This window comes from Elgaria multicarinata, chromosome 16 (genome assembly GCF_023053635.1).
Source record: "Elgaria multicarinata webbii isolate HBS135686 ecotype San Diego chromosome 16, rElgMul1.1.pri, whole genome shotgun sequence".
Classification (NCBI taxonomy): Eukaryota; Metazoa; Chordata; class Lepidosauria; order Squamata; family Anguidae; genus Elgaria; species Elgaria multicarinata.
In genome coordinates this window covers 3,799,768-3,826,256 of record NC_086186.1, presented here as the reverse complement: position 1 = coordinate 3,826,256, position 26,489 = coordinate 3,799,768, and the positions used below count along the sequence as shown (strand labels likewise).

The 26,489-nt window shown below is 46.3% G+C and overlaps 1 protein-coding gene across 1 annotated transcript in view; it reads right to left on the bottom strand.

The window, feature by feature from the left end:
* Positions 1-23,784, bottom strand: part of CIB2 (calcium and integrin binding family member 2) — a 28,673-nt gene extending 4,889 nt beyond the window's left edge. The window contains exons 1-5 of the mRNA XM_063142609.1: positions 23,532-23,784; positions 17,286-17,320; positions 11,752-11,863; positions 6,879-7,026; positions 4,767-4,962 (exon numbers count right to left, since the gene is read on the bottom strand). Of these exons, the coding sequence (XP_062998679.1) occupies positions 4,767-4,962; positions 6,879-7,026; positions 11,752-11,863; positions 17,286-17,320; positions 23,532-23,582 (542 nt within the window). The 5' untranslated portion in view covers positions 23,583-23,784. The remainder of the gene's footprint in view (positions 1-4,766; positions 4,963-6,878; positions 7,027-11,751; positions 11,864-17,285; positions 17,321-23,531) is intronic.
* Positions 23,785-26,489: the final 2,705 nt, after the last annotated feature.

Below are 26,489 nucleotides of genomic sequence, written 5' to 3'. Positions count from 1 at the left end.
CCAAAACCCCTAATGACCTCACCCAATGGCTTCCTATAGGAGTTGAACAGCATGGGGCACAGAATAGAACCCTGTGGCACCCCACAGCTTAATTGCCATGGGGTGGAACAGGAATCCCCCAATACCACTCTCTGGGATCAGTCCCGCAAGTAGGAGCGGAACCACTGTAACACTGTGCCTCCTACTTCCGTCTCGCAGAGCCAACCCAGTAAGATACCATGATAAATGGTATCAAAAGCCGCCTTGGCCTGCCTGGAGTCCCAATCCAGTTCTGTGGGGTTCCACAGATGGAATTGCTCCTTTAGATTGCTCCTTTACAGTTCTGACTAGGTTCTGTCCAAAACCCGGATTGGATTCACCACCCCACTGACATCAGTGCCACCAGCCTCCACTGGTTTACTCCATTGTACAGACGTGCTCAAGGGACCTGGGAGCAAAGAAGAAATTAAGCCCTGGTCCCTCTGCAGTGTAAACAGAGACAGCCGAAATCTGCCAAGATGGAGCAGTCTGGCGTTACAAAGAGTAATGGAAGTAACAGTATACAGAGGCATCAGGACAGTAACTCCAAGACACAGGGTAGGTCTGACGCCAGACCTTCCTCTTTGATGGAGTAAATGAAACCCCTCTGGGATGAGAGTTCTTCTCACAGATTGCAAGTGCTGAGAAACAAACGAAAAAGTAATAAAGGCCAGTGCAATATTTTGGATGCAGAAAACCAAGGCTCTAGGCTTACTTTCTACCTGAGTTGCTGTCCAGGGTGCTGATGCTGGCTCATTGATTTTTCTCCCTGTCACCACCAAAAGGCCTAATCCTCACAAACAGATGGCAAAGTTGTACGTTTGTGCCTGGACTCTACCATTTCAGAGTGTAGAAGGCAGAAGTGGGGTGACTCCATGTCTGAATGCTCGTCCACACCATTTAAAAAAATTATTTATTTATTTATTACATTTTTATACCGCCCAATAGCCGAAGCTCTCTATTAAAATAAATCCCTGCACATAGACAATGAGCATCTCAGAGGGAAGAGTAGATTAGAACTAGGGCTGTGCTCCACTCCGATTCGGATCGTGAATCCGGAGTGAACTGACCTGATCCACCTCCGCCAAAGGAGGATCCAGATCGTGTCGGGGGAGCTGCGGATTGAGGCGAAGCGGTTCACCTCCATCCAGAGCTCCGAACACAAGTAAAGGGGGAAGGGGGCTTACCTGGCAGCAGCACGGCTGCCGCAGTCCATGCGGCGATGGCGATGGAGCCAGGTAAGGGGGCAGGGGGGCTTACTTGCCTCTAGTCATGGTCCAGCGCCGGCTTCAACTGAGGGCCAGGCCTCTGGCCTTCAGTTGAAGCCAGCGCTGGGCCGTGATGGAGGCAGGTAAGTGGTGATGGGGGAGGGGGCTTACCTGGCTCCACTGCTGCAGTCCGTGTGGCGACGGTGGTAGAGCCAGGTAAGGGGGAGGGGGCTTATTCGGCCCCCATTTCCCCCCCTTCTCCACTTACCTGCTTCTGCTATCCGCCATGGAGGCAAGTAAGTAGGGAAGGGGGGCAAAATCTGCGGAGCAGAGCAGAGGAGGGTCGGATCAACCCGAAGCAGATCAGCCCGATCCGAAAGTTGCGGATCAGGCCACGACAGGGTTGGGGGGGTCCATGTACAGCCCTAATTAGAACCCTTTCCCCTGATATGTCAGTTATCTATGTATAAAGATATTTTCTTTTCTTTACACATAGATATTTTCTTTTCTTTCCATCACTCATATGTAGAATCCTTGGGACCCAAATGAAGCTACCATGTTTTTCATTAGCAATTTCAACTAAGGCTGGTGCCCCAAATTTCAGTGGGGCGGTGAATCCATTCTGGGCTTCAGTCAGAACCACTCAGAACTCTAAAGAATCTCTCCACCGAAATCAAAGCCACCGGTATCCACTGTGTAATGTATGTATGTATTTGTAATACTTACATAATGCTTAATATAATAAAGAGGTTTGGGGTTCATTGGGAGAAAGTCATAAGAATTAAACCAGATGAAATGTATAATGTCAATATGCAACTACTTCCTCATTTAGTAATGCCACTAGTTTACCATTTGGCAGCAAAGCGAAATCAATTCTAAGAGGGAACTTTAAAAAACAAAACAATCACTTGCAATACAGGAAAGAGCACCGTAATCAGGCTTGGCGACTCTGCTGAATTATATAGCTATAACCATCAGCTTTTATTTTGTTGGGTTTTAATGGGCATTCAGGGCATGTTCAATAACTCCCAAAATAGGTGCCCTCCCCTGTTCTGGGAAGGCTTGCCTCCATAGAATCATAGAATCATAGAATAGTAGAGTTGGAAGGGGCCTACAAGGCCATCGAGTCCAACCCCCTGCTCAATGCAGGAATCCACCCTAAAGCATCCCTGACAGATGGTTGTCCAGCTGCCTCTTGAAGGCCTCTAGTGTGGGAGAGCCCACAACCTCCCTAGGTAACTGATTCCATTGTCGTACTGCTCTAACAGTCAGGAAGTTTTTCCTGACGTCCAGCCGGAATCTGGCTTCCTTTAACTTGAGGCCGTTATTCCGTGTCCTGCACTCTGGGAGGATCAAGAAGAGATCCTGGCCCTCCTCTGTGTGACAGCCTTTCAAGTATTTGAAGAGTGCTCTCATGTCTCCATTTCAAGTCTCCATTTCAAACTCTCAGGCTGCGAGTGTCAGTCCTTAGGTCACCAAAATGGCGCCACGGATGCATGAACGGAGAGAATCGGCAGGACACGAGGCCAGGGCCAACTCCAGGTGGGGGGGGGCTTTGGGCAAGATACCCTCTCTCTCCCTCCCTCCCTCCCTCCCTCCCTCCCTCCCTCCCTGACTCTACCTTCCCACCACCTTTGTCACCAGCTGCTCTTGCTTCTCCTCCTCTTCCTCCTTCTTGCTACCGCCTGCTTGCTTGACAGGCAGAGAGCCAGGGAGCCAGTGGACACCTGACGCTTCTCCTCCCCACCACCACCGTTGCCTGGGTCAGAGCGAGAGGTGGGCGAACAAGCAGGCTGCAAGGGGGAAGAGAGGGGCAACTCCAGAGAGCTCTGGTCAGCCAGCCCCCACTCAGATGTGAGCCCTTGGCAGGCGCCTGACCAGCAAAGGGTGGGGGGGATCTACACTACTGCCTTTAAAGCGCTTTAAAGCACATTGAAAACATTTTGAAAACTGTACATGCAGTGTGTCCTGGGCCCCAACAGTTGTCAAAACTGTTATAAAGCGCTCGGAAGCAATAGTATAGATCCCTCCAGACCTACCCTTGATGCAGGGATCCCAAGTTTGCAGAAGTTCAAAACAAAGCTGAAGGGGTGAGAGCCTTCCCCAAGCAGCCCAATGAGGTCGAAGCTACTCTATGATCCCAGAATGCTGTCTGGCTGCTGGCAGCAGTGGAGGCTGGTGACTCCCATTTTGGTAGGGCAAAATGGGAGCCACTGGCTGCGTCCTAAAATTGGAGCCACCAGCTGGGTCCTAATGCCCCTTCTTTCCATGCCTTGTTCTCCTTTTCATTACATCTGCAGACAACCATAGATTGCCAAAGCTTGTAAGTATTACAAATAACAAAGTGAGGCACTATTCTATTTAATTCTACTTGTAAATTAAAATGTTGTAAAATGAATTGGAATTTATACCAAAAAAAATGCTGTAGTTACAACTTCAAATCTCACGTGGGAGAGGCCACGGATCAGGAGTAGAGAGACCTGCTCTACATGCAGAGGATACCCGGTTCAACCCCCCAACATCTCCAGGTACAGCTGGAAAAGATTCCTGCCTGAAATCCTGGGGAGCCATGGCTGCCAGCCAGTGTCGACAATATTGGGCTAGATAGACCAGTGATATAGCTCAGCACTGTCTGGTTGGATGACTTTCATTTACTGGAGTCTGGGGAAGTGGACAAGATGGTTGGTGGAGTCCAGCCAGCCACTTTATTCAGCAAATAAACATCTCTTCAAACTTGAAAAGAGATGAGCCTGGGTCTGTTTTTATAGGCTCATAGTCATAGAATCATAGAATAGCAGAGTTGGAAGGGGCCTACGAGGCCATCGAGTCCAACCCCCTGCTCAGTGCAGGAATCCACCCTAAAGCATCCCTGACAGATGGTTGTCCAGCTGCCTCTTGAATGTCTTTTAAAGTTGTTATAGCAGTTTTAAATGCATGTGTATATTGTATGTTTTTATTTATTTTATTTATTTATTTATTTATCATATTTATACCCCACTCCTCAGCCAAAAAAGGCTCTCGGAGCGGCTTACACTTAGCAAAAAAGACAGTCCCTGCCCTCAGGCTTACAGTCTAATAAAGACATGACACACAAGGAAAAGGAGTTCAGGAGGGAAGAGGTAAAGAGAGAGAGAAATTAAGTGGACTGGGGAAAGGGCTGATGGGATTGTCCTGCTCCCGAAGGAGGGGAGTCCAGCTGGAGCAGGCCCTGATGTTTCCTCGGCCTGCTCCTGTCCCCTCGGTCCTTCTTCTTCCCCACAGGGCCAAGATGGCAGTTTGCCCTGTGGGGGTGGGGGAAGAGTCCAACAGGAGCAGGCCCCGATGTTTCTTCGGCCTGCTCCTGTCCCCTTGGTCCTTCTTATGTTTTTGTGGTTTTTAATTTTTGTATGCTATTTTTAAATGTCTTAATCTTATGTAAACCACCCAGAGAGCTTTGGCTATGGGGCAGTATACAAACACAATAAATAATAAGTAATATGTACCAATGCCCTCATGCCACCGCACAAAGGTTTGATGGTGGGGAAGTGTGAATTCACCTACCTGAGAAAATCTGGCGCTTTGGAAATCATGTTCTCAAAATCTGAATAGCCAAGTTTCCCGTCAGCATCCATATCGGCTTCATCGATGACTTTTTCACAAACCAGGCTGACTTCTTCTTCCGTGAGCTCTTCTTTTGTCAACTTGTTGAGGGTTTGTTCCAGATCAGATTTACAAATGAAGTTGTCAGTGTTAAAATCTACGTGTGCAAAGATGGGGAGGGGGGAGAGAAAGAGAGGGTCAACAGGCTGCTTCCTCAATGTCATAAGAACATCAGAAGAGCCCTGATGCTGGATCAGACCAAAGACCAAAGACTCTGGTCACACCGGGGCCAATGAGCTGTTGACCAGGAAACCACAAGCAGGACACAGGTGCAACAGCACCTTCCCATCCATGTTCCCCAGCAACTGGTGTACATAGGCTTACTGCCTTTGATTCTAGAGGTAGCACAGAACCATCAGGGGTAGTAGCCAAAAAGCAAACATAGGTGGTAGCTAGCAAAGATGCTTTAGTGCACCTTTGTTTGGGATGCATATGAATGTGTGCACGCTATTCATAGAATCATAGACTAGCAGAGTTGGAAGGGGCCTATAAGGCCATCGAGTCCACCCCCCTGCTCAATGCAGGAATCCACCCTAAAGCATACCTGACATGGTTGTCCAGCTGCCTCTTGAATACCAGTTTGAGAACAAGAGCACTGCTGGATCAGACCAGAGGGGTCATTCATCCAACATCCCCCAGTGGTCAACCAACTACAACGTGCCTGGGTTTCTTGTCCTGCCACTCTTGCCTTGAGCTGCACCCCCTCTTGCCTTTGAAATAGACTTCAGCCCTCAGGGTGAAGGAAGTCCAACTGCCTTGCTGGAGACAACAGGCTCTCTGCAAAGATAGGGCCATTTTTGGTTTGATTCCTAAGCACAATCAACGGCCATTGCAGCTCTACCCAGTTCCAGTTTGCAAAACAGCTGGTGAAGGTGGCTTCTCCATCGCCACCACTTCCACACCAGGTGCTTGGTGATTAATCCTGACAATATATAATAGGATGGCAATTAAAAGGCCATTGTGCAAGCATCCGTTTTATTGTCCTTGGCCCGAGAAGCAAGATTAGCATCGTCCCTATTTAATTAGAAAGCTGTGAGATGACATTTAGCAGGTCGGGTAATCGTCAGTAAAATAGTCATTGTGGATTTATTTGCAAAAGCTTGGGCATCTGGCTGGTCCTTCTGCAATAAAGAAAATATATCTGGGGATTAAAAAAAAGAAAGGTTTTGATCCTGATATACTTGCCCCGAAATGCTTTGGTGAAATGTGGAAGCAGCTGTTAGGCTAAATCAATTATATTTTTGGTGAATGTTCTGCTGATGGCCTTTTTGTGACACTCATAAAGGGCTTCTGAGAAGCAATTGAGATGAAAAATAGATTTTCATTTGTCCCATAAGGCAGCTGTGCAGCTACCAGGGCTGGATGGAACAGTTCCGGCTTTACAGGATCCATCATGAGGCTGATAAAAACTGGCACCATTCTGTACAACTTGGGAGGGGAACCTTTGGCCCAAGGGTCAAATCTGGCCTGCGGAGGTTCTTTAATCAGCCTGTGGGCCTTCATGGAGTTGTACATTGGTGTTCAGACTCGGTCACGGTGTCCTCGCTGCAACCTGGCATCAAGTCATCCAGGAACCAAATTGAATCAGGAGGCTGGGCTGTGCCCCTAGACATCATTTGCCCCACAGAGGGTTGGGTTGGGGGGTCATTCCCTCCTCCCCCCAATTCATTTCCCCAGCCCTGCCCTTACATTGTAGGACAATTGGCATGCAATGCACTCTGATGCGTATGTAGACCTTCTCATACGCAGAGTAGACCATACTGAACTAGATGGGCCAATGCTGCAACTTGAGTCCAACTCAACTTTGTATGTTGCCCAGACTCCCAGCCTGGTCTCATAGCTGAGAGCAAGTCCCTGCGTACAACCAATGATAGATTTCCAAGCATTTTATTCTAGAGTAACCCAGCATTTATTCTAGAATAACCCAGAATGTTGCAATAAGGATGCTTTGGTTGGTTGCTTATCATCACAATGCCAGTCGCTTTAGCGATCTGATGGCGTTCCACCTCTTACCGTAGACTTTAAAGGCATAGACTGCTTTTAGCTCCCGGGGAGCCGTTTCGCTGAGTGCGGAGAACATATCAACAAAGTCATTAAAGCTGAGGTTCCCTTCGTCATCCTCTGAAAAAGAGTGGACAATCCTCTCCTTGAAGGGGTTCTCCTGCAGGAAGACAGAACTCGTGAGCTCCTTGCAGTTTTATTTATTTGTAAACAACAGCAAACATCGCTTTAGCTAAGGCACTTATCCTTTCAATCAGGGGCGTTGAACATCTTTCAGGCCGAGGACAGAATTCATTGTCAGAGAGACTCTCAGGGACTGCGTTCCAGGGCTGGGCAGGGTCAAAGGCAAGGGGACAGAGCTGGAGCATCTTCCCTATGGGGGAAGGTTAAAACAGCCAGGAATGTTCAGGAGGCGAAGGGGAGACATGACCGAGGTGTACAAAATTAGGCATGGTGTGGAGAATCTGGAGAGGGACAGCCATTGGGGTGGTTGCATGATCAACCTCTGCCTGTGTACATGGCTGAGTGAAATGACGGAAACAGCTTCCTGCACTAAGGAGAGGAGTAGAGAATGTCCCGTTCTCCTGGGTGGGAATGTGAGCAGGAGCCCTCTGAAAAGTGACCGTATCTGTGCATAGACACAGCATCCATGGAATAGACTATCTGGGGCTTCAGCAGTTTCTCTTCTTTCTGTGCTTTTGCATTGCTACCATTTGGTTTCCCTTACCAGAGAGTACATTACCACTGGATCCAGTTACTGTGACGGCAGTTTGCGAACGGACGGATGAAAGACTTTCAGAAGCAGGCAATGAACCTGGATTGCACATAACTGCAGCAGCATGCTTATGCCAGGGGCAGTCGGGGGCCCAGGGCACGTCCGATCAGTGAACCAATGTGATCTGTCCACTGGTGACCCTATTCACTTTTAATAGAGGTGTGCTTTTAATGTTTCATTTGGAAGGAAAATAAAATGTTTGTTTGTTATATTTGTGTCTTGCTTTTTTCCTCCAAGGATCCCAAAGCCGTGTACACGAGTGCCCTTTGCCTCTCTATTTTATTCTCTCAACAACCCTGTGAGGGAGCTTAGGCTGAGAGCCAGTGGCTGGTGCAAAGTCACCCATGGCTGAGATGGGACTAGAACACGGGCCTCCTCAGTCCCAGTCCAGCTCTCTGACCATTACATCACACTGGCTCTCAAGCTTTGGAAAAAGTTGGCGCTATTCCACACTTCAACCTCTTTGTGTTTTTGTATGCAAGCTCCCAACTAATGGCTACTGAGATGGCTGATTCATACAGTTCCACTCCAGCTACGTGGAACTGCCCAGGGCTCTCCCTTGACCATGAACCCCTGCTAGAACCTCCACATGGCTGTGACTACCCCCTGGAAGAGAGGTAGGTCACCGATGGGCTCCTGACCTAGCCAGAATTGGATAGAGATGGAGGTGGACACATGGTGGACACTGTGATATGCAGTCACATCCCTTTTTTTTCAACTGGCCATTATGACATACATTGGGCAGCTCTGGGTTCACCTTCCAGGTGGAGGCATTTGTTCATGCAATCAGCACCTCCATGAAAGAACTGCTTGGTCAAGAGTCCTCCATTAGGTTCTCTGGATACCTTCATATAATGCTCTCCCATTTTGCTATTTGATAAATGGGTATCTCTTTCCCCTTTCTCCTTCCCTTTGTTCCATACTGACCATATATATGTGAGAGAGAGAGAGAGAGAGAGAGAGAGAGAGAGAGAGAGAGAGAGAGAGAATATCTACACTACAAAACTATACCAAGGCAAGAATTCCACACACACACACACACACACACACACACAAACATATACACCTGCCCTCAGTCAATGTACTGCTTACATCACACCCATGCCAGTACAATCCCTAATTCATCCGGGAGCAAAAGACCGGTATCATCTTCATCCCAGAGCTTCCTGGAAATGTTAGCATTAAAATTAACTCATCCGTTGCCCATGTCATCTGTTGACTCAGTCAAAGAATTTAGACTGTCCTGGGTTGCTGATCACCCTGTGAATATATGAAGTTACAAGGCCATAGATATGATGTAAAGTAATCCTCAGGGTTGCGAACAGGTCAAAGCAGCCAAGCTGCAGTGGTTTGTGAAACGGCATGAAGCCAGGCATTGGCTTGGGAATTTATTGTCAGTGTGTAAGAGGGGAGGGGCACCCATACAGCAATACAGATAACGGAATTAGGATGACCTTGAAAAGCTTACAGAAAAGTGTTTCAATGTAAATAAAAAACAGCTACTCCATTGAAAAGTAGATGTCAACGTGTATTTTGAGCAAACTGATAAAAAGATGAGTCCAATAACAATCATGAACATAACCGCGTAAATTCACTTTGTGTTCTGTCACAGATATTCAAGGTCTTTTATTACTGAAAACAACATCTAGTGCTGATTCTTTCGAAAAGCATTTGGTTGGAAAGACGTGTTCCATGGCGAGCTCATGTTTCGAAATTCAGCTGCTGCTTCCCCTCAACTACACTGAGGTTTAGAGATTTGCAGGGTGGATCAGCAACAGGGGGGAGGGGTGCATAACCCTTCCCCTGCCCACTGAAACACCTTCAAACAACTACTTTCTTGAGCTAGTTATGGTAGGAACTCAAAAGACGAAGACCCCAGAGATATGGCAGGAATGTAAGGTGAGTGTCAAAACTCAAAATGCCAACAAAGTTGACCTAAACCCTGACTAAAGGTTTGCACCACTGTACCATTCTGAAACATCAAAGCCAACTCCAACTCTACAATATATTTTCTGGGATGGGGTGACCAGAACTGTACACAGATCTATTACACAAGGGAACCGAGTCTAATTTTGGCATGAACTTTGCTAACTTTGGCACAAAATTGGGGTGAAACACAAGCAGTGCAGAGAAATTTGGGGTGGGGGAGTCAAGATACACCTATACTCCTAGGACCCCTCAAACCCTACAACACTGTGACTGTCAAGGACAAACATTTACTGCTCAGGGACCCTCTACTGAGTAAATCTCAAGCTATAGAAGTTTACAATACGATGGCAAACTAACCATTCAACAATGCGTCCTTAGCATAACGAATTTTGCTCATCATGGAAGAGCAATGTCCTCGGTGTGTCGCTAAAAGGTTTATAGGTAAGCCGTAAACCTTTCATTGCCCTCATTTCATTTCCACTTCCCTTCATCACAGTCTCATACACCACGGTGGCAAAGGGCTCCATTAGTTCTGAAGATCCATTGTGCCTCTGGCCTTCAAGGAGATGGCAACTAATTTTCCATTAGGCAGAAACCAAAGTGAAATATAGGTTCGAGGCACAGAGCCTGAGCTGAACCACATCTTACATTACGGCCAAGTCAGATAGGAACTTGGGAAGCTGTCCTATATCAGGTCAGACTGTTTTTTGAACTGTCCCAGGATGTTCAGCAGGCAGGAAGAGCTTTTCCCTATCGCCTCCTACTTTTAACTGGGGATGCCAGAGATTGAAACTTGGACCTTCTCTCCCCACCCACCCCGGCTGTATATTATAGCCCCCTCACCCCCATGTAGTAACTCTGAAAAACACTTCTGCATTGTGGAGCTGTGTTATGGGGATCCTGCAAGGCACAGGATCTCTGCCAGCCTGGGATTCCAGTTACTGGATCTTAAGAACATAAGAACATAACAAGGGCTATGCTGGATCAGACCAAGGGTCCATCTAGCCCAGCATTTTGTTCACACAGTGGCCAACACCCGTCAGCCAGGGACCAACAAGCAGGACATGGTGCAACAGCACCCTCCCACCCATGTTCCCCAGCAACTGGTGCACACAGGCTTACTGCTTCGGATATTGGAGATAGCACACAACCATCTGGGCTAGTAGCCATTGGTAGCCTTCACCTCCAGGAATTTGTCCAACCCTCTTTTAAATCTTATTCATCTTATTCTCATTCCATGCTGTCACTGCCTGAAGAGGGAGTGCTGGTCTAGTGTGCACTAACGCGCCAGAAGGGGGCACTGCAGCAACTAATTCAGCAGCTGTCAGGTGACACAAGGGACCAATGGCATTCGATCTGGCCTTATAAAGCCTCAGACTTGGACCCAGTTTCTCATTCTGAGCAACTTGAGCCCTCACTCAAGTCTAAGATGCTCTTGGGTTGTGCTTGCTTGGCCTCCTACCCCCTTGCATGCCCACCTATTGTTGGAAACCCTCCACCCTGAGCTTTGACTCTGGTTCAGAGGAGGAAGGCTGGCCAGCATGTAAGACGAGGTGCTGGAAACCAAGCCAGGTCTCAGCATCATAACTGGGGCCTGTCTGACCTGTGGGTTTGCTGTGCGCTGGCTTTCCCTGAGTCATACAGATTCCACAGACTTACAGAATGTTTTGTTTTTTATTTTCTGGAATTTTATGCAAATTTAGTCATAGAAAAATACGTAAAAGAAAAGAAAAACCACTGGCCAAAAATGTGCACTTCCCCCATAGCATCAAAGTGCACATTTTGGGGTAGTTGTACATTTTGGTTGGATTTCATAAAATCATAGAATAGTAGAGTTGGAAGGGGCCTATAAGGCCATCAAGTCCAACCCCCTGCTCAATGCAGGAATCCACCCCTAAAGCATCTCTGACAGATGGTTGTCCAGCTGCCTCTTGAAGGCCTCTAGTGTGGGAGAGCCCACAACCTCCCTAGGTAACTGATTCCATTGTCAGTCAGGAAAGACATTGACGTAGGACATTTTTTCTGTCTAAACATGCATAGGATTGCACCCTTCAGCTTTATTCTAAACCTTGCTCTCTAAAGAGGAATGAGTAGGTGGCAGTTTCTCAGGGCCCAATCCAATCCCCCAGTCAAAGAATGGGGAGAGGGCAGAATGGTTACATTAATCTGGAAAAGCAATACCTGTAGCTCTGGCATGTTTACTATGAGCTGCATAGGTAGTTTAACATCTGGATTCTTGGTATAGTCCATGGGTACCATGTTTGGTGCCAATTCGTGGTAGCGCCCGTGCAACCTGTAAACAAGCACACACACACATACACACACAAGAGAGTCTGTAAGTAACTGGTTCCATTATTCAGTACAGAGCCGCTTTTCCTGACTCGGTGCTGACCAGACGTTTTAGACTATCATCCCAGACCATTGGCCATGATAGCAATTGTTGTCTAAAATATCCAGAGGGAGACAGGTTGAGGAAGCCTGGTGTAGACAGGTGGATTTGCCACTCTGAACTATTCAGATGTTGATTGCAAGCCAAACAATCTGTGGGTTTAGCCGGTCGTTAAAGTCATTTAAGCTTGGCCCCAGAACCTGCCATGGAAGTTATACTGAAGATCTGTGTTTAAGGGCTGACTATGCAAAATTAGAGAAACCTTCTCAAGCATTTCTTGTACTTAGAGAAATATTCTCCAGCTGTTCTTCTGATTACAGAAACATTCTAATAGCACCTCTTTCTGCACCCAAACCAGAAATGGGACATCAATCAATTACAACATCTGGTTGAAGGGCATCAAGCACTCCCTGTTCAGAAAACAGAGCTGAGTTTATTTTTCTCCACTCAGTCAAGCACACGGATGCAAGTGGTACAAGCATCGTGGGGGGGGGGGGGGAGCGGCATAATCTATTTAACAGCACTGGCATCCAGTGTCCATTGGCTTTCAGCCAAACTCTTCCACAACTCTACGGAGGCAATTGCAAGTAGACAAAATTACTCCAGGACTTCTTTGGGGCCTCACAGCCTTTGTCACGTCCACATCTGTACCTTTCCCCTGTCCCAGGTGGACTGTTGTACAAGGCTGCTTTGCTCAACTAAAATCAATGGCATGCTCCCACCTTTTCAGATGCACACTTTAGCCCAAGTGTGTGCATTTGGGAGCAGAAGAGCAGAAGCCATTTAAGAAGTGGAATAAAATTTCTTAAGTCTATTTCCTGTAACGTCGAGGTAGAGAGGCCATTTTCTTATTAGCCTGTGGGCCATATTGCCAGGTTTACATGATACTGTTGTCTGCGCATAACAGTGCCCATGGGCGCACATTTCTATAATTTGTGGTACACACCTATCAACTTCATACACAAGTCTGTCTTCATTCCTCTATCCACAACACACACACATACACACATGGGATGGGGAAGGAGAAAGAGGGGTCAAACTACATTTTATGTTAATAATTACGCAGTCTGCAACTGAACTCTTATTATTTATTTATTTAGCACCAACAATGTACTTGGTGCTGTACAAAATATACAAATAAAACAGCAACACCCTGCCTAAAGGCTTACAATCTAAAATCACATTAAAACTTATGAAGGGGGGAAGGGGTTCAACCCTCTCATTTCTTCCTCTACAGTAAGAGTGTGTGACTTTAATCTGGATTGGGACCACCATGTGCTGGGAGGGGGCTTTTAGACCTACTCCTCCAACAAGAATAGGAGGAGCAGTTGGTGGAGATGGGGCAAATATTTCCTCCCAGTTTATAATGGTTATAGGTCGTTTTGGCCTCAGGCATAAGGCAAAGCCAAAAGTTGTATTGATCACCCACTGAAATGCCGCCCCTAGTTCAGACCAGAAAATGAGCCCTTTCTTTCTCTCTCTCTGTCTCTAGGTTGGTCCCCATCACCCTCTGCTGGGCTGTGATACCACGTTATAGCCAGCTGCATAGTGCTATACTGCACTGCCTTTGTAATGAGAACACCCCTACACACACACAGAGAGAGAGAGAGACAGCACACAACTGCTGAAAACAAAAGATAAAAGCTGGTAATGGCTCATTGATTAGGAAGACTTGAGTGGCCATTAGACCATGAGATGCACTAAACATCTCATTAAATCCTCGACAATGCCCACAATAGTGCCAGTCAATCCCGGGGTGCCAAGAAGAGACTGAAAAACATTTATTCAACAACGTGCATGCCTTCACGCTTTGGGGAGGGGGGGCAGAATACATTCCTTGCCCTTTCCAAACCCTCAAATTTGTGGAGGGGCCTCGCATCCCCCCCCCACAACGCACACAAAAGAGAAGGGAACCCCAAATTGCCAAGGGAAAATATTCTTCTGTGGGCAGGGAGAACCTGCAGCCATGTCAGTGTATCCTTTCGCCTGCTTCAAGGGTATGTTTCTTTGCCTTGAGAAAGGGAAGGGGGGATTGAGGCAGCAATGGCCACACAATAGAATGGTCCCTTCCCAAGTGCCTTGTTTACTCGGAGCACTCACCGAGTTCTCAAACCCAAAGCAAGCACAAGGACGCTTGTGCATCCTAAAGATGGAGCCATGATCTGACTCAATATGAGTCGAAAGCACCCACCCGTTCCTGTGTTGTATGGGTGGGAGGGGTCACTTTTCTAAAAATTAAAGACCAGGACCCCTGTGGCCAAGGCCCAGTGTGTTCCTCATGGCCACATCCTGTGTGGCTACATCAAAACAGTCTCTCTCATTTATCAAATGCTCTCAAGCTGACATCTGCTAAGCTTCTCTGAAGGTCTGCTTTTTATCTCCATTTATTACCCAGTGACTCCTGGGTTATTGCTAATGTGATATTAGATCATATTCACTTTATTTATTTATTTTTGCTGTGGATGAGCATAAATCATTCCCTCTTGGATTGCTTTCTGCAAATTAGTATAAAAAAAATAAGAAACGAGACATCCTGGTTTCCATGGAATCAATTAGCTAGGATAAACTTTACTGATTGTTATTTTTTTCAGTCTGCATGTGCATTTTTAGTGAGGATCAGGTGGGGCAAAACCACGTAGACTGTCCTAAGATCCTGAAGGAAAGGGCAGGAGCATCAGTGTCTACTTGGTATTGTGGCTACAGGCAGTGGAAGCTGCTGAATCTGTGAATGGGGTAGTGAATCCACTCTGGGTTTCAATCGGAACTCTAAAGCCTGTTTGCTTTCTCTTCCCCTCCTTATTGTTTTATAATGGTTTTATTAGAATGTAAGCCTATGTGGCAGGGTCTCACTATTTACTGTTTTACTCTGTACAGCACCATGTACATTGATGGTGCTATATAAATAAATAAATAAATAAATAAATAAATAATAATAATGCAACCAACCAAGGAACATTTTAATTTTTAATTATTATTTTTTACTTTCCAGAATTTTACACAAATTGAATCATAGAAAAATACATAACATAAAAAAACCACTGGACAAATATGCACATTTCCACCAAAGGCTGAACCATGAAAACGCACATCAAGGAAAGCGATTTGCAGATTTGGGTGTGTGTGTGCAGATTTGTACAAATTCAGGAAATTGGGGGAAAAATCTGATTCTGTCAATGAGCAGAGAATGGAATAAAAGGCACCTGACAAACCTCAAAACGGATTTTACAAAACCCCGTACATCCTTAGTGACATGGATTGACTAATCATCAGAAATATGCAGAACAGTTGACAATACTTGTCCATAAGGCAGGAGATTACTCCCACGGCACAGACCACATGTGGGACTTACACTGCAGTTTGACCACACATAACTGAAATTAGGTGCAAAAATGCATTTTCATATTATTATTTTGTGGGAAAGTTTTAAACAATAGGGTGTGTACATGTGCACGCACGTAAGCATGCGTGTTGTGCAAAGCTGGAAGATTGGTTGAGCCGTGCACAACTGCAGGACACCCAGCAGCCAGAAAAGGCTGGATTCTCACAAGGGAGTGATTTGTGTGGGAGCGCGTGCATGGCGGAGTATCAATGAACCCCTCTGAATAGTCTGTATCCATCAGCGCCTTCCCCCCTGCTCCACCCTCCAGTGGTTGTGTGACACATTCTGTTCTCCTGCAAATCCATGTTCTTCGATGGAACTAAAAGTCCTGCAGCCTTGGCTGGGCTGAGAATTATCATTCACTTTTATTTTACCTTTTGGGTACACTGCACACAGAATGGACTGCTCTGTTTTGGCTAAAATGAAACATATCGTTCCCAGAGAGGGTGTGCACTAGAAAACATGTTGTCAAAGCATTGTTTCATTCATTCATTTGCTTTATTTAGATAAATTAAGCCTCATTAGCTTTGAGGAGATATTGGGTTGGCTCTCATGTCACAACCACCCCAGGGTTTGGGTTTTCAGTTTGGTTTTTTAAACCCTGGTTTGTTGTGGACGTAGCAGGTGCCCACTGCCTGATTGCTCCTGATGCAAGCAGAGGCAGTGAAAAGAACCCGGGTTCAATCCCCTGCAGCCGCTCCATGTAAGGCTGGAATAATTCCTGCCTGAAACACCGGAGAGCCATGGCTGCCAGCCAGTGTCGACAGTACTGGGCTAGATGGACCAATGATCTGATTCAGTATAAGGCATCTTATACTACGTTCTTATGCCTTCCTCTGATATATACAATTATACAATTCCAGAAGAACATTTCAACTATTTCAATTTGGGCAGAGGTCTATAAAGGATATTTGCTCATAGATGAGTTCAAACAACTCCTTTAAAAGGAAGGAAGGAAGGAAGGAAGGAAGGAAGGAAGGAAGGAAGGTTGTTTGTTCTGAGTCTAATTGTTTGTTTGTTTGTTTGTTTCATGAATGGGCTCATCACAATGTTTTTTTTCCTGCCCAGAAACTAACGGGTGATCAGGGACTTAACAAACAGTGTCTAATTGTCCTTCATAGTCTAGAAACTTTCACCCGACTTTGGGATGTGAACCTATCAAAGTTTCAAGGATTGATTTGGGCCAGATCTACACCTTGTGTCAAATCATTATGGATATAGAATAAAAAGCAGGAAATAACACTATGAAAGCAGTACATGGAATGTGGATTGCACCCCAAAAGTTCTCAGTGCACTTCAATTCCGCTATTAAGCAGTAGTGCAGATCTAGCCAGAGACATAAGGATCCATTCTGAATATGTAGTTGGAATTTGGAGAGAAGAGAAAAAACTGCAAGTCGGAACTTGATGATTGGAGACCACCTCCTCCCTCTTAAAGCAAAATTATATAGGACACATTGGGGTGGGATCTATGGGTCCATGCATGTCTCAGCAAACAGAACATTGCATAGTTGACAAGCATGTCCTTTTCTCCAAAGCAGGAATGTTGAACCTCGTACATCAAGAACTCTGAACTCCATGTTGGAGAAGCCCTTGAGGGCCACACTACAAAGGTGGGTGGAGTCAATGGAAAAAGTGGGCTAGGCAGATGCAAAAAGGGGCAGAACCAAAACACCAGTATATTTTAGTTTGGCGCTGTTGCTGCCTGTAGCTATGGCTGAAGAGAGGCCGTTCAACCTTTGAGAATGGGAGGAAAACATGCAAACGTTCAGCAGTTGGGGAAAAGAGGAACTGGCTATCTTGGGGAACTCAGTGGGACAGATTTGGCCCACAGGGGCCAAGGTTCAACACTCCTACTCTAAAGGAATGTATGCTTCCCAGATGCCTTCCACTTGAACAGGAAGTGACCCTTCTTGTATAAAGTATTAGGTGAGAATGGAGTGCTTACCGAAGGATCTCCTTTCGTGTGAAGAAGGTACAATCCTGTAAATAAAACAAAAGGAAAGAAAATGAGCGTTTAAATGTAAAGATGTTGGTGGCAGTACAGAAACCATTACTGTCTTTCTCTAAGCCTATCACTCCAAATTTAGTGCTGGTTGAGATGAATGTATGACCTCACCCTCCTAAAGTGGTAAATTTGTGTTTGGTCTAAATAGCTAGATCAGCCTTACCCTGCTGGCTGAGAACAATGGGAGTTGTGCTCCATCAAATCCGAAGGGCGCCACGTTGGGGAAGGCTAGAAGTTAAACAAAGTGGGGTGGGGAAGCTGGCTGACGTTGAAGCCAGGAGGGTGGTCTTCATTTCATGAAAGTCTTAAGATGGAATTTAGGAAAAGATAGCAGATACCATGGCTTCAACATCAGTCTGCTTCTCCTCCCTCTTCCCCACCTATCCCTGGGACTTTGTTTAACATCTAACCCAATGAATAGTTCTGGAAAACTTGAAAGCTTGCCCACTATTCCATGATATTTTGGTTGCCTCAATCAAAGTATTACCCTACTGTGAGTTTTAAAATGGATTCACGGGGCACCAAATGGATAACAACATTGGCACCAGGTGAGTCCCTTGGAAGGGAATTCCACAAATGAGGTGCCACAACCAAGAAGTCCCTCTCTCTAAGTGCAACCCACCTTCCCTTGGATGTTGGGGACACCTGGGGAACAGCCTCCAAAGATAACCCCAATACAAAGGATGGCTGATACAGGAGAAGACATTCTGAATTAATCAGCCAAACAGCAAGATGACTGAATGAATGAATGACTACCATGTTCTCCAGCCTCAATCCCTCCCCCTCTGGCTCAGAGGAGGACTCAAAGGGGGAGCAGACACCCTCCAGTAACCCTTTGTCTGCTACTCCAGGGCCTTCCAGACTGAAGGACGTGGCCTTACCAGACACCTTGGACTCTGAGGTCACCCTTCTGATGCAATCCTCACTGTCTCCACACTGTGAAGCAGGTACCTCTTCAAAAGGGGTGGAGTTGACAGCAGGTCCACACCTCCCAACCTTCAGATGGCCTCTGTATGTTGTTGAGACAGCTACTCATCAGAGGTGAGCTTCAACCAATAATCTGTCCAGGGTCCTGAAAGGCCTGGCCTGGCCTCTTGGAACCTGCTTTGCCTAACCTGACATGTCCATGCCAGATGTGAGCCAGCCTTTCCAGGCAGTACCACCACTGCAACCCAATTTCCCCCAGGGACCCAATGCCAAGCTCGGACAGGACGCCAACCCAAACCGTTCTAATCATTTGCCAGCCCTACTTAACAACTGAACCCCCAGGGCTGGTCAGTATGAATTGGTTTGGGTTTCAAGGTCCTCTCTCGTGCCTACTTGAGCATCAATTATTAAGCCCTCTTCGTTCTCCACCTACGAAGTGACAGGGGAGTGAGGCTCTTCTCCTTGGGCGTATTGTGTGGCCGAATAGGGTTACAGAGGCACAATGGGAGGGGTATTTGGGAGACGCGGGTGGTGATGTCACATTGCCTGAATCGGCACAAAGGGAAATAGGAGCCCAGAGGTTAAGCCTGCATTCATTCCGGAACGAGCAAACACCTCACTTTTTGAAGCTATCACTTAAGGGTGCTCTGTTTACCAGCCAGAGGCCAGTACAGAGTAACAAAGAGAAGTGGGTTAACTCTCGCAGAAGCAATCTGCCGTGTAACCGTATCAGCCGAGATAAGCAGCCAAGGCCGTTACTTAACGAGAAAGCTCAGTACAGGGCCTGGGAGCAGAATGTAATCAAAACTTCCAAGTTAGCAAGTAAGAACAGGAGCGACGCCGTGCTCGATGGGAGAAACAGGCCATCCGGCCTAACATTCTGTTTCTGACAGTGGTCAGCCTCTGAGCAACCTCTGAGCATTCTGAAGCAAGGGATGAAGGAGATGGCCTTTCCATAGGAGGTGTATTGCCTCTGAATGAAGAGGCTCTGTTTATCCTCCCTGCTTGAAGAGTGGGGTATAAATACCTAAATATATAAGCAAGTGATCATGAAATAATTATTCTCTAACAGGCCGGGGTGGGTGGGTGTCGAATCTCTTTCAGGGATAGGACCAACCTCAATTTCAGAGAAACACTTAGGGGCTCCATTCCTGTGGACGGCAGGGCAAAATATAAAAGGCCAAAATACCGAAAATGCCAGCGCAATGTATTTATTTTATTACATTATATGTATATCCTGCCTTTTTCCCCCCTGTAAGGTGGGAGGATCTTGTCATGAGCCAAATGCTGAGTTTCATGTTTTAAAACATCTTTCATGCCCCCACTTCATGTCCTGAGTGATATGAAATTCAAAGGGGGGTCTTTTAATTTTAGAATGGAAGCTTCTTGGGACAGGGACCTGTTTTCTTGTGTCATGTAAAGCATCGTGAACACAGGCGGGTGTTGTTGTTGTTGTTACTGTTATTGTTACTACTACATTTCCTTGAAAGGAGAGAGTGCTCAAATCTGCATATTTTTTCATAATTTTTGTTTATTTATAAATACACAAAGTGAGCACAGAGAAGCAAGCAAACACCCAGCCAAGCATCAGTTCCCCAAAAGCCAACAGCATGCTTTTGGAACTCACATAAAGCCGCGTGCACGCACGCACACACGCACACACACACACACCAGCTCCTTCTCGACAGCTAGCTGCAAATAAAATATCAGACTTCTTTCTCTATCACTGCCTCTATTCCAAGTGCTTCCCTCCTGCTGTTACCCAGGTAGGTGGGCTATGTTCAGCAGCTAGTAGCCACCAGACGCCAAAAGCAATTGATGCTCATTTAAGTGTCATCTAGCCATCACTATTCATTGAGGAATTGTCTTTAGCTATTAGCTAAACTCATAGAAAGAAGCCATCTCTCATGTTCAGTGAAGTTGCCTGCCTGCAATAATTTAGAAATGTCCACCTTGCTGGAGGCTACGTGCCTTCCATATTCTTCCTCCAGATGTTTGCATAGAATGTGGTCAGTGATGTGGATCTTATGAGTTCTGTCCCTTAGCAGTGCCAGATTCTAAGGCTGAGGAGGCAGCATCTAGAAAGTCATGCATCCCAAGGGAAGCAGTAGCCCTCACACACACACACACGCGCGCGCACACACACGCACGCGCGCGCGCGCACACACACACACACACACACACACACACACACAACAACTTCCAATACCCTTTATGGGAGATAAGCTGCTGCTGGACCTGCATCCTGAAAACTAAACCTCAGAGCACCCTAACCTTTGGGACAACGACTCCCTATTGCCATGAATGGAGCAACAGAAAGCCCAGGGCAACTCCTTTTTGTGTTTTTTCAACATTGCCTATCAAGTGTTTTTGTTTTTGCATAACAATATCAGAACACGGTGTGCTTGCTTTAAAGGTGTGCTTGCTTTAAATTATATCACCGTTAGGCCCAACGTGGTGAACGCGATGCTGCTGACTGGGTGAAGTAAGCATCTGGTAGGTACACCCTGGACAACTCATGCTTTAAATAAAAGCAAAAATAGAAAGCTCTTAAAGGTCAGTTTCATTTTGCAAATTGTCTCTCTTCCTACGCTGAGAGCTGCAGCTTCGGATCCAGCTACAGCATGTTTTCCACAGCAGAGAGGCGGCCAGCCCCTCCTCCTACTCCTACAAGACATCTGTCCAGCTCTGATCTAAAACACACCTTTATGTCTCCAAATGTATCATATAGGGATGTTGGAATTGCCATAGCATAGACTCATAAACTTGAACTACGGGTTTGGAATGGAGGAAGGGAGCTTTTCTGGTGGCACAGAGCGGGTGCTCCTCCTGCGAAGTCCTGTTTTGCACACAGAAGAGCTCGTTCTGCATTCACCTGTATGATGATCTTGGAATTTTCTTTTATTATAACGTTTCATTTGTGATTGTCTGCATATATTGGTGCTAGTTGATTTAAAAGAAGTCCACCAAAACACCATCTTTGAGCCTAACATGGTCTCCAAGTCTTTCTCTCCCTCTCTCCCCCTCATATATGTCTAAAGTTCCATCCAGACTGACCTGGTGCCCTTTATAATAGAGGTAATTAACTGTCTGATGATGGGGCATGGATGCATTTGTAGGTTAAGTGTCACATATCCAAAGGAATTGTCCCTCCTTCATTTACAAATCTCTCTCCATCGCACTGGGTCAGTGATGTTCACCAGCTCCACTTAGTTGTAATGTGATCAAGATTTAGCCAACATTTTACAATTTCTGCCCCATTTAACATCACATCTTAACTACTATCTCCTGAAATCAGAAACCATTTCTACAAAATGAGCCCTGCAACAAAGCGTTGCAGTATGGAATGCCCTCTATTCAGGATCCCAGCTACTCCATTCTATGGCTACGGAGCTCTCTGGGCTGCCCCCCACCCCTGTGGGTTTCTTCTTCTAAAGATTTCTCTTGTACTTCTGAAAACCTTAAGGTTCCCCCCACCCTACAGATACCTCCCTGTTGTATGTGGGTGGTGCCATTTTGGTTACATAAACAACAGCACTCCCTGCCTGGACTTCGCAAATAGAGGGAATGAGAGACGGGAGGAGAGATGCAGAACCTCTTTCAGTCGGGGCCCAAATTCAATTTTTTTGGGGGGTGCATTCCAATGTTGGGCAGGGCCGAAAGAAAAGTGGGACGGAGCTGAAACCATTAAAAATGCCAGAAACAACACCTTGGGAGATGGAAATCACCCTTTCAGAATGGGAGATAGGGGAAATTGCACAAAAGTGAGGAAACCAGCAAACGGTTGTTGGGGGGAAGTGTGGGGCAAGGGAATGGAGCATGGCCATCTGGGGAATGCTGGCAGGGCAGGCTGGGACCCATGCTGGCCAGATGTGGCCGCTGGGCCTGACATTCTGCAGCCCTGCAGTAGACCCATCTATGGACGCAATAACAGCCTTTCTGGATTAGACCAAATGTCCTCTTAGCCCAGCACACTGTTTCCAAGAGTGGACAGCCGGGTCAGACACCAGAGCCCTGCACCTCAAGCTATTTTGACAGTCTTGGTGGAAGTTTCCTGCCCTTTCCACCTCCTCCAAAGTGTTTCAACAAATGCATGCAGAAAAGGGGGTGTAATTAGATAAAACACACAGGCCTCGAGAGCTAAATGACAAAGGAAATGTTATTTCCTTTCTGCCCCCCAAGATTTTTTAAAATTATTATTAGCTTGCAAAGCCCAGGATCTTGCAGTCCTGGGAAGGTGCCTGTCCATCCTATTGGGCTGGGCCGGCCCTATTGAACACACTTACTGGCACGTACGTCCCACTAATATTGGTGGAATTCTCTTACATGCAGCCTCCCCCAAATATATGCTCATGAGAACATCACCAGTCTTTCGTTTTTTAATTTTCTCTTTATTTTATTTTGTTACTGGAGACACACCATCATGTTTTCTTTTTTGGAAAGCTCAGGGCCTTTCCTGGTCTTTCAGGTGGAACCCTTCCCATAAATTCCCTCTTCTCAGGAGGCAAACTAGGACTGGAATCACTACTTCTACAAAGAACGGGAGACCATGAGCTGTAGAGGGAGGAGGAGAGACAGAGTGCTTTGAGGACCCCTGAAATAGGACTGTGTTGAAACACCACAAATCCCCGAGCATCATGTGAGCCGCATCCCAGGGAAGAAGCAATGCTGTTCACCCGAAGCTAAGTGGACAGTCGTGGGAAGCGTCTTCAGACCATTAGCCCTTCCAGCCCAATATTCTGCACTCCGAACAGTGGCAGCTTTCTAAAGGCACCCACCCCCAACCTGGATTACAACTCCCATTGGGAATGATAGACACTGTAGCCCAACACATCAGGTTAGATCTTTCCCAGCAGAAGATTCTTTCAACTGGAGGCATCACAGGTGGAACCTGGGACCTTCTGCATGCAAAAAGCATGTGCCCGGTCATTCAGCTAAGGGCCTCTTTCGAAATCATTGGCTCTCTTAATGCACTGGATTTATAAACAAGCATAAAACCAAGGCCAGCACATTTTTAGGCAAGGTGAACAATTCAGCAGTTAGATTCTGTGCTCCATCGCTAAAAGACTGGCAGGTAGAAAATCAAATTTTCGTTTGTTTGTTTGCCCCCCTGGGGGTAGGGCACCCTCTGGATTTTCTGCCTCTGGCACTAAAATGCTTTGGGCCATGTTGGCATAAGCCGTGTAAGCGAAGCGACGTGCCCACACCTGTTCGTATGCATGCACATTGCCGCCTCCCTGCCATGCAGACGCTGCTTACCTGATAGGCATCTAGCTGTTCATCTGTAAATATCGTCTGCTTATTACCCATCTTAAAGGAGGAATCCCCTCAGCGTGGCAAGGCATCCCATGGCAAGGCTCAGGAGTTCTCCGTCCTGCAGGCATTTAGAGCATGCATGCAGCTTGGCTGAGCTGAAGAGGGTCTCCACGCCTGCATTGAAAGGCTGGGAGATGCTGTTTCTGCCTGGGTAGAGCGAAGCCGGAGGGTTAAAATCCCATGCCAATATCACCCGCAGAAGCTGCTCCCTTCGACTCCCCGGTGTGTTCCTAGGCTGTAATGGAAGGGTTTCTCCAGAGGCTGAAAATCAGACGAGAAGCATACAGGGTCTGGAGGAACCATCTCTGCAGCCTCTGATCTCCAACGCACACCGAGAAATAGTATCTGTCATGACCCTCCTCTTTGCACCGTCCATAATGCCGTAAAGGATCTCAACCACACGGTGGCAGTAAAAATCTCTCTTTTTCTTTCTTTTTTTAAGCTGAACAGGAACAGCAGCAGATGTATAATATATACTTTTATTTATTCAGATCAAAGAAGCATCACCAAGCAATGACCTAGTAAAGGACGTGGTAAGAGACATATCTCAAACATGTTATCATGACACAGTAAGCTCTTTGCAGGCTATTTTAGCCAGTTTGTGCCCATCCCAGCACAAAAGGTTAAAGTGCCATTCCTTCATCACACTATTTCAGCCAGCATATTTCCCCCGCTGTAGCTAATATCAGCTCGAGGGAGGTGATCAGGACTGGGCTTTTCAGAAATAAATTTATTTTTTAGCATCCTGAGATTATTCTCTCTTTTTGAGTAATGTGTTAGACCTGCCTCATATGCTGTGGCCCTGATCCAGATGAGGAGGAGTGTGTGGCTTTTACAAAAAATAAAATTACATTTGCAGCACCAAACACAGGGCTCTAAGCAAACACATAATTTGGTAGTGGTGCAGGTGGGCCTGTTCAGAAGACACCTTAAACCATGGCTTTAACCAGGAAAAAAGCCTTATTCACCGTGGTTAAAGCCACGGTTTAAGGTGTCTTCTGAACAGGCCTGATGTCTGTTTCAAGCTGCATTCAGCAAGCTCAGCTATAAGAAAAACAATGAGAGAGGTTTAAGAAAGCAAATCTAATTCCTGGTGTGAATTCCTAGTCAGTGGACAGAATTACAGTCTGGGGCGTTTGGAACCCTTTAAGCTTGTGATTACTTGTCCGATGAAAAGCTTGTGGCTTTGAAAACAGTGGCGTGTCCTCACTTGCTCCTGTCGTCAGGCAGGAAAAAGGCCAAGCTTGCACCAGGCGGCCCTTTAAGAATGTAGAAGGGAGGAGACAAACCCGAAGGTGACACTAGAGTTGCCCAATGAATATTTAAAAACAATAATAAAAGAGAGTCTTTCTCAGGGAGTGAAAACTCAAGCCTGGGGAATCAAATCCATCCTTCTGGAATTCCTCCGATGGCCATTTCCCCCCTTTCCCCCTGGCCTCCTGTCAGGCTTCCCAGCTTTGATACAATTTTTCTTCCCATTCTAAGGGTGCAATCCTATGCATAGGTATGAGCAGCACATTTCCTTAGGGCGTGCACTCTTGGATTTGTGGTTTTTATAAGGTGAACATTTATTGAGTACTCAATGATAAAGGACATTGTTTTTATTTCATTCATTTATTAAACACAGCATTGGCGGGGCTTTGTGATGACACTGGCTGAAGGAGCTTACAAGGCAATATTAGCCTTTGGGACCCCTCCTCCTGGCCTCTTTGAAGTGTGGCTCCTGGCAAGGAGGCTCCAGGCAGAGCGTTTCCTTTTCGCTCCTCCGGCAACGGTGCTCTCTGGGAGGCAACCGGTTTTGCCATGGCAGCGGAGCAGCTGGAGGGCAGTTGGAGGACTGTTTTGGCTGCATCTGGATCCCCCTCTGGATTCCTACTCTAAGACCCCCTCAATAAGTCATTAGGGTGTGCCTGGGCACACCCAGCACACCCCTTGAGCACACCTATAACCCTATCCATGTTTTAATGGGGGGGATTCCTACACCACCACCACCAGCATTCCCCAGCCAGCAAGATAAGTGCCCTGTATTCAATCAGCCAATTTCTGTGGGCAGAGTTCCCAGTACAAGCCTTTCATCACATGCACCACTTTTATCTTACTTCGTTTTGAACTGTTTGCAAAAGGCCCAACAGATTGCCTGAAAGTTTGTCAATGGCAAACCCCCCTTCTTCTTTTTTAATGCCTTGGATAAACATTGTTGAAAACATACAGGACTAACAACCCAGCGCCTCTCTGATCTGCAGTGAGGAGTGCAGTTATTCTGTAGTTTACGTATTTTCCTATCAGATTTGTTAGTTTACCCTACCCAGTCTGTTTACCCTACCCTGTGCCTGTTTGCTTTCTCTTCCCCTCCTTATTGTTTTATCATGGTTTTATTAGAATGTAAGCCTATGCGGCAGGGTCTCGCTATTTACTGTTTTACTCTGTACAGCACCATGTACATTGATGGTGCTATATAAATAAATAAATAAATAAATAATAATAATAATAATAATAATAATAATAATAATAGCATAAGCTGTCTGGGGAAATACTTGGACCAATTGGCCTCTCAGGACACAACAAAAGAGTATTAATATCCTGGCAGAATGTTTGACATGTGGGAACTAAATAGTTATCCAGTTGCTTCTTGATGCAGGATCTTTGGGGAAAGGGCTTCACCTGCTTTCCTCCACCTCCACAGAAGAAGGCAGAAGTTTCAAAATGCCTTTCATACCTTTCCTGACGCCTACCAGGCTTTTTGTTTCTCCTGATTTTTAGTTCTTGATTGGTTTTTTTAAGCTGGGATTAAACTGGAATGATTTTGCTCCATCACCCTTTTTATTTGGGTTCAAGAGAGCGGTTTTGATTTGGAGTTCAGCCCCCACCTCTGCCTTGTACTTAGGTTCTTGGGCAAGTTAT